The 22,235-nt window shown below is 38.0% G+C and overlaps 1 protein-coding gene across 12 annotated transcripts in view; it reads left to right on the plus strand.

Moving 5' to 3' along the window:
• The window catches only part of IPPK (inositol-pentakisphosphate 2-kinase), a 69,301-nt gene that overhangs the window by 7,112 nt on the left and 39,954 nt on the right, over nucleotides 1-22,235 (plus strand). For 8 of the 12 annotated variants that reach the window (XR_003252723.1, XR_003252724.1, XM_026061154.1 and 5 more), the window contains exons 3-5: nucleotides 10,021-10,092; nucleotides 12,411-12,484; nucleotides 13,889-13,990. Coding sequence is in view for 10 of the 12 variants with exons in the window: in XM_026061154.1 (XP_025916939.1) it covers nucleotides 13,931-13,990 (60 nt within the window). In the remaining 2 variants the exon portion in view is untranslated. Of the gene's footprint in view, nucleotides 1-6,433; nucleotides 6,476-6,525; nucleotides 6,547-10,020; nucleotides 10,093-12,410; nucleotides 12,485-13,888; nucleotides 13,991-22,235 lie in introns of those variants that run through there. The other 4 variants (XM_026061151.1, XM_026061152.1, XM_026061147.1 and 1 more) reach the window with 4 other exon arrangements.

Consider the following 22,235-nt stretch of genomic DNA (forward strand, 5'->3'; position numbering starts at 1 on the left):
GGCGCTTCCGGGAGTGCCTGCAGGAGGCGCTGCGCGGTGAGCCGGGCGGCGGGGCGCCGGGGTCGGGGCCCGCGCGGGCCCCGCCGGGCCGCGGTAACGCTCCTCTTTGTTCCCTCCGGCAGAGCACTACCGGCACCACTGGTTCCCCCTGCGGCCCTCCAGGGGCTCCGGGTACCGGTGCATTAGGATCAACCATAAGATGGACCCGCTGGTAGGAAGGGCGGCGGGGATGATCGGACTGAGCCACGAGAGACTCTTCCAGCTCCTGCCCAGCGAGTTAACGCTCTGGGTCGACCCCTTCGAAGTGTCCTACCGCATAGGCGAGGACGGGTCCATCTGCGTCCTTTACGAAGGTCCCCGGCCTGCCGCGAGCGCGCCCAAAGCTCTGGAGCGTAGGAGCGGCTGTAAGGAATGGAGACCTGGCAGATCCAGCCCTTCCAAGAATTACACCATGATGGCAGTTTCTAGCTAAAAATCACTATTCCTTGTACAATGATGTATGTATCCCCACTTTCGTGATGAACTCTGGATGTAACTCTATAGCCATTAAAGTAATACTGCCAAGTTATTTGTGGCCAAGGGCTAATGTATAAAGCAGTTCTTTAAACGGTATATCACTTTCTGGATTGTGTACTGTAAATACACTGTACAGTTGAGGGATCGTTTTACACGTTTATATTTTTCAAAGAAATTTTGGCTACTTGTTTAAAAAAAAAAAAAAAAAAAGCAGTACTGTAGCACTCTTTATGATGGATTTTAGTCAAGATTAACCCTTGCTCCAAAATTCCTCAGTTTACAGAGCAATAATTCAAAGAGAAGTTGGGGGGAGGACAGCTCTAACATGCTGCAGTTACTAAATCTTCCCAGTGACTTTTCTGCACAGCCTTTTCTCAGGGTCATTCAAGTTTGGCTGCAAGGCACAAATCACAAAAATAACTCCCCCCCTCCCCCCTTCAAAGCATGCATTTATTTCAGGGTTGGGTTGCATCATGTCGTAACGTTTTGAGGAAAGGAATTGGTTTCTCTTTTTTTTTTTCCCCCCGATGTTACTGAAGCAGAATAATAAAGACTTGCTCAAACTGTTTTTGACTTGTTTTTCCAACCTTTTTTTACATTGTTGTCAAAGCTTGCACCAGCTTTTTCTAATCGTCACAGGCAGTATTCTTTAGAAAGGTGAAGTATTGAGCATTTGTCTTCATTTAAAATCAACACAACATCCTTAATTTCTGTAAAGCTTGCTAGCAACATGTCTGAATAGAGGAAGAGCTGTGTGGGGTTTTTTTTTCAGTGCATGCTGTATCGAGCTGAATGGAAACAAAAGAACTCTTCTAACATTTGTTCTACTGTAAAAATGTTTTTGAGCTCATTGGAAAACTGGGTTTGTACTTATGACTTCAACTTAAAACCATGGAGGAAACTAGAGGGAAACACTAATCCTAAGTCTTGTCTATCTTGATTTTTCTGGAAGGTAGGAAACTACATTTTCTATCATTGTGTTAGATTCCTTTTCCTTTTGTCAGCTTCTCTAATACCAGTAGCAGCTGGATACAAGTTTAATAAAAGTATCAAATACAGGAGATTTGATGTAATAATAAAACTTTATATTGCTAGTTTGTGTGGAGACTCTCAGTGTTTATATTTTACTAAAAGATTCAGTTAGGAGGTATTGTGGATTCCTGTTTTAAGGCAGAAGCTGTGGATTTTAATGAAGCCGTGGAAGACTGTACAGAGTCTACCGTCCATGTTTTTAGTCGCCTGGTATGCGATTGGAGTGGAATGCTTGATGAAAGAGAGCTTTTTCTATTGTTAGTATGTCGGTAAAAAATCTGGCAGCGTGTCTACAACATGATAAGACATATAGTAAAGGGGCAAGTCTGGGCAAACAAGAAATGGTGGAACTCTAGCTCACATGAAGAGATTTTTTTGTGTGCTAGAAAAAGCTGTGGTTTATTAATTTTGTTTGATTAGGTCTTTTAGAGGCAGGCTTATCTACAAGTATTTGTTTCATCAGAACAAAATAGATAGTGCCAGGTTTTTTTAGTAATCAAAACTTTGTAGAATTGATTGTGTGTTTTTACTCTATCATTCCAATAAAGGGCCTTCTAGGTTTATTTTAAGTAAGGTCTTGTTAAAAGATGATGTTAAAGGTCTTGTAAGGTAATGGCAAATTAACTTTTTATTGGATTGAAAACCAGTTCTAAAGGATATAATAGTTATTTATTCCTTCTGATTTTAAAACTTAAAAAAAAAAAATACAAAGTTTTGTTATCTTGGGGAGATTGTAATACTCACGTTTTCTCTGACAGAATTACCTGCACTGAATATTTGTTTTCTTAGGACCACTGTGGAACACACAGGTTTAAATCTGCTAAGGGAGGTACCTTTGGTTAAATTTCATCTGAAGGATAATTAGCCTTACTGCATATTGTATTAACGTACTCTGTCTGAAAGGACACGGTGTGAGGTTTTTAGTTTAGCAGTGGATTCTACACAGCAAACTTCGAAAGAAGTGAAAGTTGAGCTAAGGCGCTGAGTATGGTTTTCAGATGTTGGATGTGGGTCGGCGTACAGACAAGATGTAGGATATGGCAGGTCTTTCGGATGTTCTTTTCTTGCCTGCTGTCTGCTCGGTGAGGAAGAGTGGAGAAGAGCCTGGATGAATCCAGCCATGGTGTATTCTGTTTGCTGCTTATTTAATAATCCCACGGTATTCAATAGGCTATTTCATACTTTATATAATAACTTGTCTCAAGTACTCTATGCTCTTTGCAAATGTGATACTAAATAATCATTAACGGTGACATTTTTGTCACTATTTCAAGTTCAGTTTCATACACTTAAGCTACAAGCAGAGATCTCAGCTTCTACAGACGGACAGGTGGAAGAGACTGGGGAGCCTGAAGAAAATACATCGAAGCAAGTACTTGAGCTGCAAGTAAATACACTGAAACACGTCTCAGCATTCAAGACTACTTTCCATTGCTTTAAAAATGTAAAGAACCTACTAACAGTACAAAGGCATTTCTGATAGAATAAAACTCTTGGTAGCGTGCTAGGGAGACTGTTATTTGGAGGAAGTACGTAAAATCAAGTTTCTGTTTTCCCTAAAAGTTGGTGAGAGTTTGGCTAGTTTCTTCTAATGGCAGAATGCAAAAACAATTGTATTTAAAATAATACCGTGCACTTTTGACCACTTCTGATCAGTCATGGTTATTTAGAAAAGAAGGGTTAGGATTCTGTAGGAAGATTTATTGCATGCCAGCCTTGTTGAAGCAGTAAAAATATATTGAGGAAAGGTATATTTATTTATACTTATACCTGTTTATATGAGGAAGAGTTAACTGTTGGATAAGTAAAGCTGCAGGAAGAAACATTTATAGGGAAGAAGGCACATGCTGGTCTGTTTCCCTAAAAATTGCCTTGGTGGGAAGACGGTTAAACAACCTTTCGTCTTTGCTGTGAGCTGTAAAATCCAAACAATCCCAACAGCTTATAGAGCCTGACTGCTTATGTACCTCAATTCTGCATTTCCCCCTGGCACCCCGATTCTTGTTGCTTGCAGTTAACAAACACTTTACAGAGATTAGTTCTGATCTGAGACCTTCCAGAGGCAGCGGTACTGCCTGCACTTCTAGTGCTCGCTTCCCCTGTCCGTTACTTTCAGTGTTAGGTAAGTTCAGATGGAAAATAAGGTATGTTTTAAATTTTTTGTCTAGATATGGGTGTCCTTATTTGTTTATCCTCAAGATGAAAGAGCCTTTCAGTATGGCCTCTTATGTACTTGATACTGTAAAGCCTGTTCAGCCTGTTTTTTATCTAAAGAATTGAGAAGATCGAGCCTTTCAAGTTTCAGCGTAAACCGTTTTCTTTTAACTGGTAGCTACATATATGTTTTTTGCAAACATTCAGTGTTTTTTAATATGCACATGAAAATGTGCTCTCAAGAAGCGAGTGCAGTGAACCAACTGATTCAGCTCACAGAAGTTCCCCCATTATTTGCCATTTCACTAGCACTGATGTTTTTAGGGTTATTTCCTGTGACTTTGCTGTTGCTGAGAACAATGTAAGATTATTTCAGATCTAGTGCTGACATAATTACTAAATATGAGATCTTTCATTTAATCCACTTGTAATTCACTTAATGTATTCTTCACTGTGTATTTTATTTACAATGCCACAAGCTTCAGATTCAGTACCTTACAAAAATCTAAATAGTTTGTTGCAGTTATTCACACAAAGAACAGAGCTCGAGGTTGTTTGACAGGATATCTTTTCAGTAAATCCATGTCGGCTGGCAGTGATGATTTTGCTCTCCTCTTAATACTTACATTTCTTATGATGAAGTGAATGAAAATGTTATTAATTAAATCCCTTTTCTATTTGAGCTGTGATTAAAGGTGAGCAAACTTTCCAGCAATTATCAGTTTGTTACTTTCGTACATTGGCACACGTTCTACTATGGAGAAATTTTCCAATATGCACTAGAAATAGGCATCAGAGTCCCCTAATCTCCTAAGGCACTTGGCACTTTTCTGCACTCAGTGGTTGTATTTTTCCTTATGAACTTCTAAAAATGCCTATCTTGACAATACCTGTTTTAGTCAAAAATATATTGAAAGTATTTCATTATCCTCATGTAATACAAATTTATCCTCATTTTCAAATACAGATGGGCAATATTTATTGAACCTGTACACTTTTTTTGCCTCATTTTAATGATGTTACTGTCTTCATCTTCTAAGTAGTAAGATTAATTGCTGATGTATCTTAAAAACTCATTGCTTTTGTGTAGCTATTTTTCTTACTTGTTTTAACTCTGTATTTTCCTTTCATATATTTACCTCTGTTCAAACTTTTTTAATTCATAATTTTCCATTTACCTTTTTTTTGCTGTTGTTGCCTTTTGCTCCTATTTATCCTTTTTTTTTTTTTTCTTCATTTGTATGTTGAGGGATGTTACCAGGGCTTCGAACTCTTCTTCTGCCTTCTGGGGTCTCAGTGTGCGTGGCTGAAGCTTAACTCGTCCCCTCGCAAATGCCAAGGTCTGAAGGGTGCTGGGGAGAGAGGAGCCTCGGGGGCGCGAGCGCCTCCTCCTTTCCCCACTCCGTGTTCCAGCCATGGTTGTGTTGGTAGGGGCTGAAACCTGGACCTTCTTCTTAGCTGTTCGGCGAGGGGTTGTGAGATGAGCTGGTGGTTTTACCGGAGCGCGTGTCCATATCGCTTTGCCCTCCCGTACCGCTAGCTTCCTTTCCTGTTCCCCACCAGGGAAGAGGGCGCGCGGGAGGGGGACCTTTCTGTTTACCGATATCGCCACGTTTACTGGCCTTTTCATTGCAGCAGTGTCTGGCTTGGTGTGACTCCTGCAGGCTAGAGCTGCTGCATATCCCATATATCTACCCATACATGGGTAAATAAAGGCATTCAGGTTTTTGAGTAGTAATGTTGACACCTTTTACTATCACCATGTTTACTTTTTATGATTTATTTTTTTTCTTGTGGCACCAGACTTGCTGTTGATCAGTTTTTGTGCTGTAAGAGTAATAAGCCCATCTATTTGCATTGCCTTCTTGCTGGGGACTGAATTTATTCCAGTAATAACAAGTGAATATGTTTCCCAGTATAAAGCTATGTAAAATTTTCATTGAGAAGTAAACTGCCAATTTACCTTGTAAGTTTGGTATTTTCTGTGAGCAGCAATATATTTTAATTAAAATGAAATTTCATTAAAGAATCCTTCATCTGCTTGGTGGAGTAGCTTCGCACTCCCATGAGATTCAGCTGCCTCTCTTGTTTGCAATCCCTATGACTGAATAAGTTTCTATTAAAAAATAGTGTCAGGAAGCAATGAGAATGCAAATTATGTTGTGATTTGTGATAAGCTTAGTTTTATCATTAGATTAAATTATTGGCCCCAGATTTACTGATGGTAATTTTTGCACAGCCTCATTAGAAGAAACTATGTGGTGTCAGTTGTTCTCCACAGGGGTCCTTAAAAAAAAAAGTAAGAGAAGATAAATGGCCATTCAGTTAAATTAAACAGCAAACCAATCCTGAGTCATGAAAGACAGAGTTTTTAAAATATATCCTGCTTAAAGTAATTTTGCCATGCTTTGGTAGGAAGAAGAAAAGTTACATCACAAAATGGTTCTATAATTTTTCAAACAATCTGCTCACACTAAATAAATATCTGGCTTAGAAAAACAAGTTTGTAATTCTGGAGATATGCCCAGTGTGCAAGTTCATCTGTGAAACAGAACAAATTTTTCCTGAAAGAAAAAAGCATTTATATAAACACAGGCTTTATATAAGAACAGTCATGCAAACCGTTGTTACGTTACTCATCCTTCCTCGCTAAACTGATATTGATTTTGGCCTTAGACTACTGACGTGAAGTGTTACCCTGTATATCCGTTTGCAGGATTGTCTACTACATGAAAGAAGAATGAATAAACAAACAAGAAAACAGAAGAGAAAGGTTGGTTTTACCAGAAAATACTTCATAAACTACGGTCTGAAGACTTAGCCCAACTATTCCACTAGTTCCAGGTAGTCAGAGGATGCTGCACAGAAGCAAGTTCATTGTATCCGCAAGCAACTAAACGTATTTCAGTTTGCTCTGTGTGCTAACTTGGAAGCCACTTTCTTCCACTGGGGCTTGAAGGGGGGAATGAACTTGTCTATTATTTATTAATATATACACATATTGACCAATATTTACAAATTACTTACATTATTTGCAAGACTAAAGCTTTGTTTTGCATGCTACATATGGGTAAGGAAAATACTAATGAGTGCTCCTAGTATACATCATCCTTAATACAAATTTATTTTAGTAAATTTTAAATATGAAATGGATATTTAATTGACACTTTGTACAGTAGTCCCTTACCTTTTATTTATATAGCATCACAAGCATCAAAACAAAGTTATGTGATTTTTTCCTGTTGCAAATGTGCAGCTTGAGGGTTAGATTTGCATAAAGGCACAAGTAGGAGTAATGAAAAAGAATATAAACTGCAGTGATATACACTTTTTGTCACTTTAGGATTGGTTACACCAAAAGCTGACCCCTTAGCCTTACCTTCTCTTTGTGAACTTGCATTACCATGTATTGCCAGGAAGACAACGTATTCCATAGGTTACAGAAGTGTAAATGAGAGCAGAGTTGTTGTAACAGGTATTATGAGATAACTTTTCATTTAGTGCTCAAAATAACGTATCACTCATCTAGAGGCTTTCTTCTGAGAAGTGCAGTGTTTTTTCTGGATACCCCAAAGGTTATCTAATGTGTGTCTCACCGATGGGCTGCTAGGAGGGTTCTGACAGAGGGTTTTGCTGGTATTTGGTGGGGGAAGAGGTGTGGATGTGTTGGGAGGGGATCGTCTGGTGCTTTTTGCCCCAGCGTGCTGAGACCCTGGAACGGGCAGATGCTGGAACCCAAGGCATTATGTATTTTGGTATGGCTTGTGAGCTGTTTTTCATGTGTTTGAAGTATGCATGGTAAGATCTCAATCAAGAGAGTAATTAAATATGTGCTTGAATTTAGCAGTAGTACTGAACATTTAATTTGGACATAGGTGTTTTGCTGGATAGGGGTTTGGCTAAGCAAAAATCATTCAGAATCATGAACTGCAATATTTATGGAACGCTGAATTATATCGTTAGTCTTTTTGCTAAATTCTGTTTGGCTAGTATCTCTGACAGGCCTCCGATTTTTTTTTTAATGATTCAGTGCCATGCATTTTAAGTAAGCAAAAATTCTCATACTTAATATTAAAAGCCTTTTGGATCAGGCCTACATGAACAGAGCAGTTTCAGCATGTGCACTGCTGAATTGAGTCCTGTGTGTTTGCTTGATGGACCTTTTAATTTCTAAAGTATTGATTTAAGATGTAATTGAAGTTGAAACCTCAGCTATTCTATCTGTGAGTGATTTCATCAGAAGAGAACGCTAAAAGAGTTTGTGTTAAGCTTTGTCACAACTGTGTCTGTGTTGTGCTGTCATAACAGTATATTCAGGAAAAGCTGGGTGTATTTTCTAAAATAAACAGTTGTTTTTTCCCTGCAGGCCTATAACATTGATTCTTTTTCTAAATGCAGTCTAAAACAGTGATAGTTTTCTTCATGGAATAAAAACTGAAATAAAAAAGTCTGAGAACAGCACTTTGCTGAAGTTAAGGGGCTTCTTTTTAGCTGTGATCCAGAGGAGACTATATCTATTTAAGTTTGAGTAGAAACCCTAAGAAAAGCACAAACACGTAAGACATCCTCTTATTGCTCTCTGTTCATCCTGTCTTCCCTTCCGGTGGTTTCTCGGTCCCTTACTTCAAATGATCTTTTCTCATGAAACTTGCTAAGCTTTTGTATCCATGTGCAATGAAGAGATCAGTGCTGGTTTATTGGAAGACACTGTTTCAACAATTAACATAAAATAAGAATTAGAACAGTAACCAGCACTAGATTGAGAAAGCTTCATCCGCAGCTTTTTATGAGCCATTTTTTCTAGCCTGTTACAGTTCTTTCACGTTCATAGCACATTGCAGAACGTAACACTACACCTCAATGTACCTTTTGTGTTCTTAACTGCAAGGAGTTTTTTAAATGAACTGAAAGTTACTTCTACAAAGAGAATTATATCCCTTCCATTATCACTTCACAAGGATCCATAATTGAGAATATGAGATCTGGTGTCTACTTTGTTAACTAAGCAGAGCTTTCAGTGGGCAGAAACAATTATGTTTTTGAAAGGAGTTGCCCAATAACTTAGGAGACGTATACATTTACTCTTGTTTTTCCATATCTTCTGCTAATACATCTTAGAATATTTGCATTTTTTACTGTATTTTTTTTCTCTTAGTGATTACTTCAATGATTCTGAAGATTTATTTATTTCAAGATTTTGAGGGGGAGGGTAGCAGTGCTGGATTATTGTTCTTCTTGAAACATATTTCCTGATGTGGTTCATTGGCCATAAACTAATTATTTAACCTGCGCCTGGGATGAGCTACATCTCATTTCTACTGCTTCAGACACCTAGCTAAGTAAATTAAAGCTGGAATCCCATTTTCAGCAACAGAATCTAAGTCTTATGCTTATATCTACAGCTATTCTTACATATAGCTAAAACTTCCAATGAATTAGTAGCTCTAAAATATATTATTTGGCCTTTTTCTCAGTCTGAAAAGTATTTATATCTCATCTCCTATGTTGACTTCTATGCTCAGTTTCCAATTTTTATCATTTTTCACAAATATATTTGTCTTTAATCTTTTTTTTTTGTTTGAAATGTTTTGAGTTTCTCTTATCTCTTCATTTATCTAAAAGAGCAGTAACAGTTCAGTTAGTTGTTATTTTCCTATCTGAATTCATGTGGCTGTGATCAAAATTTTCTGGGTTTTGTAATATTTTCCTTCCTATCTGTTTTAGTATATCACATCGGTGATATTTTGTATCTTATTCCACCAGCATTTTTCAGCAATTGTTGAATGTTTTCACTATTTCAGAGCAATGGGAGGCCTATCACCTAGAGAGATTATGCTCCAAATATAGAACATGTAAAGAGTTACCGTTTATAGAGTACAATTCTTCTTTGTTCTGTCAAACTGTTCTTCCTATGTGGTAGAGAAATGGAGGAGCTGAAAAACCCATATGCCAAATCTAAAGGTGGTTGCCTGTTTTATAGGAAGACAAGGTAGAGTTTACCTTTTAATGATAAAGTAAACTTTTCTTCCTTGTAATTAACAGTCTTAAGGGATTTTTTTTTTCCTTCATGCTTTGTTATGGAGCTATTGTAAGCATCTTTGTGTATACTTTTTGGAACAGAAACAATATTATTTTAAGTATTTTTACGTGATATGGTTGGTGCCTTTGTGGGCTTCTCAATATAAAAAAAGAATAAAGCAATGTGTTAATGTTCTTTCTCACATAATTACATAAACTCGCCATTCTATAATAGGGTTTCTATGTATTTGTTTTCATTTGAATGATTCATCATTAATACTTTTCTTTCTTACTTTCCAGTACTTTAGAAGTCACATTTGAAATGATTGCCTTAGGAGATCATCAGCAGAAGAATGGTTGCTTTTGATAAAGGTAATATTTGTTAGAACTAAAGATTTTAGTCCTGTATTTCTGCTAGAATCAAAATACCTGTGAAATCAAATGGGTATTTTAAGTTGGCAGTAATGCAAGCATGGGCCTGAAAGTCTGATAGCGAGAAAGGGCAATTAACATTATATCATGCGTCATGACATATAAGAACAGTGTCAGAGTCATGAAAGTTTGCTGTCCTTTCACGTTTTTCCTAATGCATAAATGCACGTCTGTCTTGTGAAGAACTTGTGAATATCTTCAGCATCTTGTAAAGTTTATCTATAAACACAAAAAGTGTCTTTTGAGTGAGTTTAAAGATGTGGTTATTATAGGAATGGTGCTGAAGTGACCTTTTCTATCAATAATTTTTCAAATAATTTCTGATAACTTCTTGTTTTGGAAATCAATGCCATATCTGTTTCTCTTTCTATGACGCAGACTGGAGAAAGCATTCAAACCATAGGCAGGAAATGCAGCTTTTGAAATAAACATTTGGAATAGGGAATCATCCCTTCTCTTTATCCGTGGTTGCTTGGCTAGAGAAAGAATGGATGTTTATTGCAGCAAGGTGGATTTAAATTAGACACCAGCTAAGGATAGTTAGGTACTGGAACGTACTCCCTAGAATTTCCATCAGTGAATATTTTTAGGAGCAGATTAGACAAATACCTGTCAGGAAGGACGGAAGTGGTCATAGCTAGGCACAGAGAAATGGGCTCTCTCCCTTCTGTTTTCTCTGCTTTCTGTTGCAGATTTAGATGTTTGTGCATGATTCTGCTTCCCATGGAAATACCTAAGATGGTTTTGGTGGGCTCAGAAACGAAGGGACACAGCAATGTCTCTTTCTTGAGTGCCATTTGTGTGTGCGCCTTTATATGCGTGTCAGATGATGACCTAGGCAGCACTGCAGCTCTGTAAAACAACTTAACTGCCACTTGAAGTAACATACTATTTTGTCGGTTTGGTTTGAAGACCACCAGACTCAGATGACTGCACTTATATGTAGTGAATACCTCACAAGGGAGCTAAAAACATGTATGGATAGAGCAAAGGGATCTAAAAGGTTGGTTTGTTTTATTGTAATCAGAAGAGAAAGAAAGGATGCCAGTAAAGAGCAGAAGAGTCTTATATCTCTATATGGGGTCTTAGCTTTTAGCAGTTAACTAGCCTGTTTTCCACAATTAATTGTTGCCTTGCAGAAGAAACTGTCCTTCCTGTCAACGCTATTTGGACAGAAGTTAGTAATCAAAGGGCAGCAAAATTAATAGTGAGTGCTTTGGGTGCTATGTTGTGGTAGGCTTTGTCCCCAGAGCCACAGCCTAACGCCAGAAAAAAGCAAAGCTCTGGTTTTTGGAAGTTGGGAATAACTGCCATTTAAATTGCTTTCCGTGAAGAGTGATTCTTTCATCCGTGTGTATCATTAGGATAAATTGAATGAGCTCAATAACTCTGTTTTACTGATAGAAAAGCCACTTAAAATGGGGAAGACAGATGGATAGTCTCTTTCCTTGGCTTCCATGGCATGTTTATTAGGCCGTTTTCTGTAAAAGCCCTGAGAAATACCTGTTGTGTTATTAGTGACTTACGCAGTACCATTTAAGCATGATTTTAGAAACCTCCTTCAATTTTATTTCTGCGGCTTAGATTTCAGTATTTTGAAAAGTTACTCCATAATGAATTATGTAGAAAATACTTTGTCCAATAATGTATGGCAGCAGTCGCAGAGGAAGGGATGGAAGTCTTCACAGAATTCGATTTTTGTTATTTTTTTCTTTAAGCAAACTATTATTTTGATATGCACATAAGTAAATAGGTACCAATGAATAAATTACAGTAGAACATGTGCCATGAACAATATGCATTCACAATCCCCCCCCCCTTCCCCAAAGTCACACTGTACTGCCCTCCTCAAGTACAACACACCAAGCAGAATATTCCAACAGAAAGGAAAAGAATTATATCTCGTTGGTTATTAAGTAAGGCATCTTTGGTTATGAAATGAAGTATCACTTTTGAAATTCTGTGTTAGTAAGATAAAATTCTTGATTTTTCTGTCATTTATTCATTTTTTCTCCTTTTTTACAGTCTGCTCTTTGCTCTGTCATTATCTTCAGTGATCTCTCATTTCTGTAAAATTATAATGTATAAGCAGAATTACTTGGTATCTAATTGAAAGGTGGTGTTGCTGATCTTGCAAAATATCTCCTAGAGAAGAAGCTAAATGTGGCAAAATGATGCTCGTGGGCAGAAAAAAAAGAAATTTGAGGTAGTGGGAATACAGTTGACCAGGGAATTCTAACTCCTATCAAAATTTGCAGGTGCCCTTGGGAAATGTTTGTGAACTGGAAGGAATACGTGGCAAGGCTGAAAGCTTAGAGGGTAAGGTGTAAACGTAAGTTTGTACTTTTACTTTGCCTGATCCTTACACAAAGTGAATGATCCCTATACAAAGGTCTTCTAGTAAATCATTTTTACACCTCTTGGAGATCTTGAGTTGTCCAGGAAGGATATTATATGTGTAGCTCTTGTAACTATACAGAGTACAGAAAAGTACTGGTTTTGCTGGCCATGTTTTGGTTTTTGTGTAATTGTTGTAAACCAGATTTTGGCTGGTAATGTTGGTCATTCCTAAAGTGGCATTTTCCGCTTTGAATCAAGATGAATCTAGTCTCCTGACAGAAACAAAGCCTCTTTAGACGATTGTGTTTAAGTGTAGTGCCCTTGATAAAGAATGATTAGTTACGATATGATTTTTGCACCATAATAAATGACATTCTAGAACTAACCTCTGAAATACAATTTGCAATTCACGTGCAAAAATACCAGTTCAGGCTTGCGGCCTTTGATACTCTATACATTTCTTGTTTTCCTGTATTTGCTTCTGTCTTCCTTTCTTCCACTTTAAGTGCATCTTTAAAACTCCCATCTGTTTGCTCATTCCTATTTAAGTTTCTTCTTTTGTTTGTCTCCATCTTCTTTTAACCTCTTTCTGTGCGTAGTTATTTTTTCCTGTTTTATATATCCTCACAGTTCATTTTTTCCCACTTGCCTTGCTTTTCCTAAACCTTTTGTTTTTCTTGGTTTTCCATACACTCAAATTTCTCTGTGAGGTTGTCAGATTTTAGCAATAAAAAGATTTACCACTGGATTCCATAGTATGCATGCTCTAGATCTACATATATTAGATGCACCACATCTCTCTTTGCTAGCTCCTCCTAAGATTCAGGGGCCAAATTATCACACTATTTTTCGAGCTTGCAACTTTCTTTAAAGGAAATTCAATTATTTTGTGATGAAGCTGGTCTACATTTGAGTTACACCAGTACAGGAAGCCAATAATGTGAAAGCTTACTATATAGTTGTGGGTTTTTTTTCCCCCCCCCGTCTCTCTTGGCCAGTAAATCTTGCATGAGCAGTTTTGAGATACAGTCCACAAGAGAAGAGGTGTATGCTGAAACACTCCTCCCGGTACTGCCAACAGCACTCTGTAAACTTGTTTGTTTTCAGTACTGCTGCTTTGGAAATGTTACAGAGCATAGAAATCTGCACTCCCAAATTACAGTTTAACTGAGCTAATACTGAGTATAAATGTGTCTACATCATGTTTGTAGGTATTGCAGCAAAAGGTTGATAAAAGTAGGATACGAGTCTAACTAGGAGATTTACAATTCATTATTTGTCGCAATTTTCCCTTTATATGTAAACGAACAAGCATACAAGCTATTACTGTTCTTCTTTCTCATCCATCGCACATGTTCTGGGGCTCTCTGCATCTGGGCTCTCACTCCGGATATAGGTGTTGAAACAGGAGCGCCTGCCTTGCAGAACCGTGACGTGAATGCTGGTCCTCTGCTTTGAATGGGAACTTCGAAAAGCTGATCACTCCTGTTTAAAGCAGGTAGGGAATTACGAGGCCAAGGTAATTTAAGTAACTTCCTCCACTCACCTCTGTTCCTTAAAATACACTTTCTGCAATCAAAATAATGAAATAATGACTGAGTCATTAAAGCTTTACCTTTGGCAAAACCAAATGATTTGTTTGGAAATTATATTAACTTTAGACCAGTATCCCAAGGGAATATGAGGCCTAACAGACCACACTGGGGTGAGGGAAATACTTAGGTCTGTAAAATAAACGGTGTGTAGTGTCCCCTGGCCTTGTGAGTAAGCACCCCCATGCGTAAGACAGACGTGTAACAGCAGCAGAGGTTACGATGCCTTGCTTGGAAGCGTAGGAAGGGCGCAGTCTGCAGGAGGCAGCAGCCTGGAGGAGGCTCAGCTGTCGATACGTGTGTGCCAGGCCTTGTGCCTCGCAGATCCTGACCGTGCCTTGCCGACTCGACTTCCTCGCTTGACCTCGGACTGCGCCATTGCTCCCGGCTCGCCTGGCCATTGCGGCACCAGGCCCGCTGCAGGGTCACCAGGGCCCTGCGTACACAGTTTATCTGCCAGACGCGATAAGGAGAAGGGCACATTTTAGCAGTATATGTAATTATTGGTATTTTTTAAATGTTGTAAGAACACTGAGACTGCAAAGTCAGGCACTCAGAAATTAGCAAGTGTCAGCATTGACACTGCCTGTGTATTTTAGCAGAAGTTTAGATTTTAATCTCATCGAGATTAAAAAAACAGCAAAAGATAATCCTTAACTTCAGGGTGACCTGTTATCCCATACAATTTCCCAGTAAATTTCCCATGATTTTTTCAACACACAGATACGCTAGTGCTTCTTAATAAAGCAGCATAACTTTTAAAGCAATAAAATAACATTTTTCAATTATCTTTTCTCAGAAGCTTTTGAAATTAAGCTTTTACACAAAAACAGCAAAAAGAAACTCTATCAAAAACTTCAGTGTGATGCAAATAGTCCCATGGAATAGCTGATCAGGAACGTTATAAAGTATCAGTAAAATTACAAAAGCTTAAAGCAGAACTAAATGGCAATCTTACCTTTAGACATCTCTGTCTATAATAATGAACAGGAGATAAACAGTAGATTCAGAGCTTCTCCTTTTATTAATTATCTAAGAGCTCACCAATTAGGAGAGGATGTGTGTGCAAATGTTTTTGCTACTGCTACATAACATAGTGCAACAGTTTTTTTTAAAAAAAAAAAAAAAAAAAAGAGGGTAGGGAGGTCTTGCTGATTTTCCTTTAGGAGCTATGTAGGATGGAAGTAAAATGAAACCAACCAGGGAGCATTAAACAATGTAGACACATCACTATCTCCTCAAACCAGTAGGTGAGGCTGTTTCCCATTACATCTGTTTTGCAATGCTCTAAAACACTATAAACCTGTAACTCTGTATGTGTAGGAGACAAAATATTTTATTCCTAAGTTGGGTCCTTACAGAAGAGCCATTAGGAGTTTTTGATTATTACCTGTGCTGCTGCTCTTCAGACACAAGTTAAATACTTTCCTGACAATTTTTATTGCAAAGGGTATTACTGTTTTGCACTTGGCTTTAGCAAACATTCCATCAGAAAGATCTCACAGTTGTTAAATATCCAACTGATTACCCCTTAATCAAGAGAATTGTAGATTGCTATCATGGAAATAGCTGTCTTCAAACAGTAAGGCACAGTCTGGTAGTATCATATGGGGTATCACTCATGTTCTGATAACACAGATCATTTCAACTCTCTTTTAATATAAGTAGATCCATCAGTAAAGTGATGGTAGAGATGTAATACTCTGTGGGGAGGAGGGAGGAACAACATTTTGTTGATATGCACCTTACTGATTTTCAGAGCACACCAGAAATACCTGTTCATGGTCTGTGCTCTTTCCTGTCCCTTTGAAGGGTCACCCACATGTTCCGCATGTAAGAAGGTTTTGCAGTTTTGCCAAAAGTACAATTTTACAATCAGCTTAATCTGATCTGAAACTGAGCGAGTGACAAAATGGGCAGTCCTGCACTCCCCACCAGTGCTGGTTGTGTTCCCGTTCCTCCTTTAATGACAGCTGGAGGACTCGTGTGACCCTACAATGACGCAGGCTGGTTTGCTGATTCAACTGAAAACTAATCATATCCAAAAAATATAGATATTATCAGTCAGGTGAATAAACTGCTCTAACTTGCTGCATGAGTGTAAATGTGCTAAAGACAACGCAAGAGAGGGGACAGGAATATATGGCCAGATTGGAAGAGGAGAACAGGACTGCCCTTTTGAGATAGCCTCGTATTGTGTTAGTGTCTGTGCCTGTGAAACTGCATTATAGCCAAGTTTACATATGGGAGATGAGAGAGAATCTGAGATTAAAATTTGGATAAAATGTCTCTTGAAATTATGGTTTCCATTTATTGTATTTCAATCATGATGGTTCCAGCAAACTAGATGCTTAAAGGGAGTTGGTTGAAAAAATACATCCATTTTATATGCTGCTGTTAGAATCCGGAGATCACTTCAAAGTTGTTAGCACTACAGTCAGTAAAACAGGGTGTCCATGAACTGCAGGAATTGTTTTTAAAATGTATTTGATACCTGTGTCAGGGAACATACATCAGAATTTATCAATAATTTTGCAAAAGAAACTCAGCCCTTCTGTACCATCTCCTGATATTATTACATAATCTGGTGTTTCTGTTTATAAACTGGAATGTAATGTGTGATCACTTTATGTCAGTTTGTAATTTATCTTCTGGAGACCTTGTACTCAGTGAACCAATGGTTTTAACTGAGGTGGTTTCAAGGTTTTTCACAGAAGTGCATTGACAAACAATGGCAGTTAAAATAAAAGAAAGTTTAATGTATGTATTCTCTTTCCTATTTGAAGATGGTCACAGTGGGCTTGGGTCAGAAAGAGAAGTTTGTTTTAAGATGTCCTTTGCTTTAACCATTAACAAGTCAAAGGACTAAACATGAGATTAGATATGTTTGTGATAACAGACAATAAGGTATTTTCCCAGGGGCAGGCATGTTGCAAGAGGGTGTGTTTGATCATGAGCTAGTAGTACAACATTAACAGCAAAGCATCTGCAATATGAAATGCTACTCCATCCCCAAAGCAGCACAAATAGTACTTCAGTGACTTCTGCCCAGGCTATTGAGTCTGCTCTGGTCGTTTGCTGTCAACTCTTTCTGTTAAAAAAAAAAAAAAAAAAAAAAAAAAAAGCTTTTTTTTTTTTCCTCCACCACTGGTATGTCACTTAAAGCTTTTAGGTCTTGTCTTGTATTCTCTCTTCATCTTCTCCTTCCTTGCCTTGATTAGGTGCTATAAGAACAGACTTTCAGGAGGTGCTTAAGTTGGTGGTGAGTCTTCTTTCATTCTGATTTCATGCTCTGTCAAAGCTACTAGGATTTCACCACAAAGTTCTACTTTTCAGACCTCCTAATTAGATCTTCTTTTCCACATATTTTCCCTTACTGGACCCAAAAATTCACCTCAATGTTTTATTTTCCAGAGTAATTAGTTGTATTTCTCCCTCAGTAAATGTTCAGGATCCCTGACCATAGAAAACAGTAGCTAATGATCTTGTTTATGTATAAAAAAACTGCCTTTTTTGGCAGTTCTTTGGAGCTACATATACTGTACAGAGAAGAAGTTATTTACATTCTGTATTGGTAACTTAATTTCCTCCCTCATCAGATTGTATGTAGCAATTAAACCTCTTAATAATTAAAATGACTGTTTATTCAGATCTGTGGTTACTGATGGCTAGTTAAGTTTATGCAAGCTCTTGTCAGTTAACGACATATATGTGGCTTTAGCTTAACTGACCTTATGTCACATTTTTCTTGCCACTTACAGTCTTGTTCTTTGGACCATATTTTTGTTTCTCTGCTAGCAGTCATGTAATCAGCATATTCTAAAAGTTGGTGCAGGCCAATAAAATTCATTCACATCTTGAGAATTCTTCAGTGACCATTAAATCTTTTCCACATTGTAATGTGTAAGGGTAGACTTACTTGCCTTAAACCAATACTCATGGAATATGGGGAAGAGATTTCACTTTTACTCATGTTCTGTTTTCCTGTTTGCAGAAATGTAAGTTACCCTAACCTATTGACTTTCTTAGAGTTCCTGAAACATTTTATTGTAGTTCAAAGTGCCACATATACTTTCTAAAAAGCTATCAAACTATATATACACTCCTGTCATATTCTCATCTTTTTTCTTTGGTGGTCAGTGTTGCTCAGTTAGTCTGAGATGGTGAAATGACAGTTTGCGGATGAAGCTTTCTGGATTTCTAGCAAGTGTATGAAATAATGCAAGTAAACTGTGGATTTGAGGAAAAACTGGGGCATGGAGCAATGGTATCATCTTGATAATAGAAGGACAAAACTTTTAAATTTTAGTGAAGTGTGAGTTACATAAGTGTGCACCATTGTTGATGGTCTGACTATAATAGAAATATAAAACTGTCAGATAATGTTCTCTAATTATATGTTTTGAAAACTCAGAATGGTGCAGTAGATTAAAAACTAGTAACAGCATTTTGTAGCACAATTTCGTTTTAATATTTTCATGTCCATTCAATATTCTTGGACTCATTGTCTTGAATTTGTGATTTTGAAACAAAAATTTATGTGGGGGAGACATTTATAGGTCCTGGAACTTAGATCTTTTTTGTCATTTTTACTCTTTTTAATAAAGAGTAAATAATTATTGGTTTTACAGAATCCTTTCATTATGGGAAACTGAAGATGTATCACAAAAATCCTCCTCATGAACTTACTGACATTTGCATTATTTTCACCCACTTTTATTGAGTCTCAAGTAATGTTATTTTTTTCTCAGATCTGGATTTCATAAACTTTTATTAGCTGTTAGGATATTAACAAGGAACACTTGCCTGAATTTTTACCTCAGAGGAAATAAGACAAGTGAATATTTTAGCCATGTCATTCTCATTCCTTGGTAAAATGACTAGTTATGAAAGATTGTATATCTGAGAGTCCAGTGTTGATAGTTCCTGGGGGGCATGGCTGGGAAAAGGACATAAAGGTTTAGAGTTGAAACCCACTGAAATTACAAAAAAAATTACTTATGTTTCAGTGGCTTTGGCTCGGTAAAGATCTGCATACTGGAAACCCCAGGAACGCCGAGATGAGTAAACTGAAGATGTGAGGTCTGTGCCATAGCTTAAATCCCATTAAACACTGTTATGGATGTTCTACTTCAGGTATAAAATGAGTTAGAAAATTAGCCTACAAACATGGGGTGATGGAAGATAGGGTGGGAAAAAGTTTTATATTATTTAATGTATTGTTGTTTAACTTTTTCATGTGAAGAGCCAGGAAGACTATTTTCTCCTAGTTGTAAGTCTGTCTGAGAGTGGTTTTATGTGAGCAATACTTCATTAGCTTATTCATAAGAATGTGATATGATCTGTCTTGAGACTATCTGCACAGTAGTTAAATACAGCGTGCCCACTGATGTAGCGTCTTTAGAGTATTTACCTTTTTTTGGTATTCTCAACATGGAAGAGCCCTAAGAAACAGGAATTGTGACATAAAGCTTAACATAGCATAGTGCAGCCACAGGACCCAGTGAAATGGAAAGGCATTTTAGGCCTGTGGTGCTCTCCGCACTCCTTCAAATTACATCAAAAAGAAAATGGTGATGGCATTAAGTGGGAGCTCTAGAACTGAAGGTTTGCTTACCCTAGACATACGTGAGATGGTTTTAAACCAGCTTATTTACATACTAAAATACCACAAAACATCCGACTGTCTACTGAGATCCTCTGGCAGATCTTGAAGCTCACTGAGCTCTGTGCTAGCAGTCCTGGAGACAGCTATATAAAACTAGCCCAGGTATGTCTGCACAAGCAGGAGTTATGCCACGAGACACTACCGGAGCTTCTCCAGCATGGCTAAGCAACTCCTTAATGTCTTTAACAACACAGAAGCTTAAGATATTTCAGTCCAAGCAAATTTGTACTGAAACAAATACTATTTAAAAAGTAGTAACACAAAAAATAACATGCAGTAATTTTTGTCCCTCCATTTTCAGACTTTTAATTGGTTGCATTTTCACAACACCCCATAATGTAACAAAGTAGTAGTTCTACATGGTAGAATGGAGGAGAAAAAGATGAAGAGGTGAAGGGACTTGCTGGAGACAGTGACTATATTAAAACTCAGTTCTCAATTTTTCCTCAGGCACTCAAAACTTCTACTTTTTTTTCCATGTAGATGTACATTTTGTAGAATTATGAAAGAATAGAAAATGAATCCATTTCAAAGAGAACTATAGTATAGCAAGTTAAGACAAATTAGTTCTGCCATTGTAAGACAATATATTGAGAATACTACTTGTCTTTGTATTTCTTCATGTAAACCTACTTAGTGTCCATGTATTATTTCTCTAAAGTACAAGTAAAGTAATTTTTACTGGAAGTATTGTAATTACCACAATCTTGCTTAGTCTAGTCTGAAATTTCTTTATAACACTCTTTTTGATAAAGCAAGGATGACATGGTAAGTTTTGGTATGTGTTTCATATATTCATTCCTTATTACATAATATACTGAAATAAACTTGGCAAAAGGGAAGGTAACAGATACTTTAAACAGCCCATTGACAGTATTTTTTATTTATTAAATGGCCAGAGGAGCAGGGATTCATATTTTCCTTTTTCATATTTGAGCCTACAAGATATTGTTAAATAAAAAGGAAGAGTTAAGTGCTCCTCATTCCATATTTTGGCAAAAAGAAAGTATAAATTGTTGTAACCAGAATTTCCTTTCACAATTCTAGTGAAATTAGGTTATAAACAATTAAGTTACAGCACCATACATTCAAAAAAGGAGCAAGGACTCATGACAAAATAATGCAGGTTTTATTTTCAGCCTTTTAGGTGCATCTTCACTTTCAGTTAAGAATAAAAAGGCTTCCTAATTTTTTTCTTCTTTGACTTGCTTTTCAAGAATGCATTAAAGTCAAAATTGGTTACTGTTCTAATTATACCAGTGTTCATTACACACAGAAAAACTTGCAAGCGTATGGTCCCTTATGATGCATCAGCTTGGCTACTCTCATGCATTACCTGCTGAGGAGGAAAGACAGCAAAAGGGAAAACTTCAGAGAGCACTTTGTGATACTTCTAAAATTGTAATTCAAGGGTAAATTTTGATGTTTGTAGCCAAAACTCGGAGATACTGATTTCCTGTTGGCTTCTGTTTAAAAAAAAAAAATGATGATGACTGGATTAAGATTCTAATTAAGATTCTAGATCTAGATTCTGGAATCTAGAATCTGGCCCTATCTTTGTGATAGGTAATTTATGCACATTATTTGTCTTAAATTTACAGCATATGTTATATGTGAATACACTTACATGCATATATTCATATCTATAGGGGTGTTTGCGTATGTGTGTGATGAGGCACTATGTGAAATTTTATTCACCTTATGGATACTGATAAGGAAAACATTTATGCTTGCAACACCTCTGCTAGGTATTTGAAAGATTGGTGTATTAAAGCACAGAAAATGATTCAAAGATACGCAGTCTGCGAGTGTAAAGAGAGCTGCAACTCAGTTCTGTAACCTTAAAAACAGCGTTAGCACTAAGAAACAAGACGCCAAAGATAAACTCCAATTTGTTGAGCATTTGATCATCTGGATAACCTCTGTTGCAAGCGTAAAGTCATCTTCTGCAATCTAGTACTCGAATAGATTATCTTGGCAACAAAAAGGTGAATGAGAAATATTCCATTTATTACGTTTATTATTCCACTATCAGTTTGGCTCCAGATGACCGTTTCTGTTCTTTTTCAGTTCTGCTGAAGGGCCCCCGAGACCTGGGCGCAGACGCGAGGCGCTAAGATGTCGCCGCCAGCCCCCTGCGTCACGCGGGGCCCTCAGAGGGACGCGTGCGCCTTGGCCCGTCAGTTCGAGCCCCCCGACCCGCTGGGGGCTCCGGACAACGGCGAGGCGAGAGCTCGGGTTCCCTTTCTGAAGGGAGCGCCCCGAGCGCCCGCCGCCCCGCTGGCTCCGAGCCGGCCCCCGCCCCGCGCGGGCAGAGCCGCCTCCCGGAGCGCCGCCCGCTCCTGCCCCCCTCAATGATGGCGGCCGGAGGAGCTGCCCCGCTCTAAGATGGCCGCCAGCCGCGCGCGCGCCGGACCGGGCCGGCGCCCTGCGGGCGCCCTCCGACCTCGCCGCGGAAGGCGGGACTTCCTGCGCCGCGGGGG

The sequence above is a fragment of the Apteryx rowi genome, unplaced genomic scaffold (assembly GCF_003343035.1).
Source record: "Apteryx rowi isolate R43461 unplaced genomic scaffold, aptRow1 scaffold_177, whole genome shotgun sequence".
Classification (NCBI taxonomy): Eukaryota; Metazoa; Chordata; class Aves; order Apterygiformes; family Apterygidae; genus Apteryx; species Apteryx rowi.